This window comes from Panicum hallii, chromosome 5 (assembly GCF_002211085.1).
Source record: "Panicum hallii strain FIL2 chromosome 5, PHallii_v3.1, whole genome shotgun sequence".
Classification (NCBI taxonomy): domain Eukaryota; kingdom Viridiplantae; phylum Streptophyta; class Magnoliopsida; order Poales; family Poaceae; genus Panicum; species Panicum hallii.
This window is the reverse complement of record NC_038046.1, coordinates 30,858,470-30,861,355: the sequence shown is the minus strand read 5'-3', so window position 1 is coordinate 30,861,355 and position 2,886 is coordinate 30,858,470. Positions and strand designations below refer to the sequence as shown.

Below are 2,886 nucleotides of genomic sequence, written 5' to 3'. Positions count from 1 at the left end.
AGAACCTGATTCGTGGATAGACATGGAGGTTGAGTCAGTGGCAGTAGGAACTCAGGCATCGCAGGTTGAGTCGGTAGAAACAGTTGTTGAGTTGGATGGAAGGAAACCGATGGCATCAAGATCAGAGATGTGGAAGCACTTTGTCCAGATTAAAGATGATAAGGGTATTGTTTGAACTGCTAGGTGTAAATATTGCAGCTGTACCATGAAGGCAGACACAAAGTCAAATGGTACATCTTCTTTGAAGAGGCATTTCAATGTTTGCAAGTGTAATGCACACAAGTGTAACAAAGATCCAACGCAAGGTATTCTGCAAGCAACCCAAGATGAAGTTATTGGCACTTGGAGGTTTGATCAAGATGAACTTAGGGCTGCATTTGCTGAGATGGTCATAGAAGATGAGCAACCATTTTGCTTTGGTGAGAAACCAGGATTGAGAAAGTTTATGGCAAAAGCATGCCCACGTTTTCAGCTTCCATCTAGAAGAACATGTACTAGAGATACAGTTCGATGCTACTTCCAAGAGAAAGCTAAGCTGAAGAAATTCTTCAAAGACTCTTGTCAAAGGGTATGCTTAACAACAGATTGCTGGACTTCTCAGCAGCAAGATGGCTACATGACCGTGACTGCTAGTTTTATTGATGATAATTTGAAAATGCATAAGAAAGTGATTGGTTTCTTCATGGTGAAGGGGCACAAAGGTGATGACATTGGTAAAAATGTGATCAGATGCATGACTGAATGGGGATTAGATAGAGTAATGACTATAACAGTTGACAATGCAAGTGCCAATGACACTGGTATTGGTTATTTGAGGAGGCAACTAAGCGGAACAAATATTGCTAATGGCAAGTACTTGCACATGAGGTGTGCAGCACACATTGTTAACCTCATCGTGCAAGATGGCCTAAAAGAAGTGGACCTCTCTGTGAAGCGTGTTAGAGCTGCTGTTAGGTATATTCGAAATGGAGGTTCAAGAATAGTTAAATTTAAGGAACTTATAGAGGAAGAGAAGTTGACCAATAAGCCATTTTTGAAGCTTGACGTCCCAACAAGATGGAACTCCACTTGTATCATGCTTAAAGCTGCAATTGTTTATGAGAAAGTGTTCACTAGGTTAGTTGATGAAGACATGAGTTATGTTATTGACCTATCTGAAGCAAGGGATGGATTTGGTCACCCAGATGAAACTGATTGGGAAAATGTGAAGAAGATGGCTGATTTTCTAGAACATTTCCATGATCTTACTGTCCGTGTCTCTGCTACACTCCATATTACTTCACATACATTCTTTCATGAGATTGGAGAAGTGCACTTGTTGATTCAATCCTGGCTGAATAGTACAGATGTTGTGCAATCAGCTATGGGCAGAAGAATGAAAGATAAATTTGACAAATATTGGGGACTTTGGCACACCAGCAATAGCAATACAATTGTAAATGACAAGGGGAGGGGAAAGGGAAAGGAGAAGGAGAACATAAATTTATTGATTTTTGTTGCTGGTTGTCTTGATCCAAGATACAAGTTGTCTATGTACACAAAGATAATTGTTGAAGAGATATTTGGTGAGGAAAGGGGACAACTAGTTTGGGAAGCAATTGACACTTGTGTTCATGAGTTATTTGAAGAATACAAGAAAATGTATGGTCCAGCTGAAGAGACATCTGATGCAATTGATCCGGTAGCATCAAAGGGAGGTAGAGGGGGCAAACTGAAGGAAGTCATTGCTAAGAGGATGAAACTAGGCAATGCTTCAAGCAACAATACCAAGTCTGAACTTGACAAATATCTTGCTGAAGAAACTGAAGACACCGAAATGAAGATTGACCTTTTAGTGTGGTGGAAGGCATCTGAGCAGAGGTTTCCAATTTTGTCTCGCTTGGCCCGCGATGTTCTTGCTATACCTATCTCATCAATAGCTTCAGAGTCGGCATTTAGCACAAGTGGACGCATTCTAGATGACTTCGGAAGCTCCCTTACTCCATTCATGCTTGAAGCACTAGTATGTACACAAGATTGGCTAAGATGGTCGGTACCCGTTGACATTAAAGAGAATATCGAGGAATTAACCATGATGGAACAAGGTAAAACATTCCTTCATTTATTTGTTGCAATTTGGTAAATTGGTCAATCCTTTTTATTCCACTATTGACTGGACATTGGTTCCTTGCAGAATTAATTGAGGAGTTTGGTGCAAAAGGAAAAGGTAAACAACAAGCTTCCACTTCAAGGACACATGCAACGGCAATGGGAAGCAACTCCATTGCTGCTGCTGGGACATGTACATCTTAAATTATGTGTTGCTGCTGCAATGTTTTGCTACTATAAACAGTATAAACTATAAAGTATTGTTGCTGCCTTGCTGGAATGTATTGCTAGTTTGCTACTATAAAGTATGCTGCTGAAATGTAATGCTTCTAATTATGTGTCATATTTCAACTATAATGTTGTTTTTGCTACTATAAAGTTGTTGCTTGAACGAATGAACGTATGGGTGCTGGAGTGTTGTTTATGCTGTTGCTTTTTGTTGATTTTCTGCTATATAAATCGACTTCGTGCTGATTTCGGGTAGTATGAGTATTCCCGAACCCGAACCCGAACCCAAAATGTTGGGTACCCAAAATTTCAGGTATTAAAATACTAGGTACAATTTCGGGTAGCAGTTCTCAAAGCCCGAATTTATTATAACCCGAATTAACCGACCCGAAATTTCGGGTAATCCCAAACGCCCGGAGCGAACTTCGTCAGCGAGGTACTCTCCGAATCCAAGGTACGATACCCCGCCATTCAAAAGCTTTTATATGCAATTCTAATCGCATCAAGAAAGCTGCGCCATTATTTCAACGAGTACAAGATTACTGTGATTATGGATTTCCCGCTGGCGGA

At 40.4% G+C, this 2,886-nt stretch overlaps 1 protein-coding gene across 1 annotated transcript; it reads left to right on the top strand.

Annotated features, from left to right (window-relative positions):
• The first annotated feature begins 205 nt into the window (after positions 1-205).
• On the top strand, positions 206-2,179 carry LOC112892596 (zinc finger BED domain-containing protein RICESLEEPER 2-like). Its single transcript, XM_025959733.1, has 2 exons — positions 206-2,002; positions 2,174-2,179. Exons 1-2 carry the CDS (start codon positions 206-208, stop codon positions 2,177-2,179), a joined length of 1,803 nt encoding a protein of 600 aa, XP_025815518.1.
• The last annotated feature ends 707 nt before the right edge of the window (positions 2,180-2,886 follow it).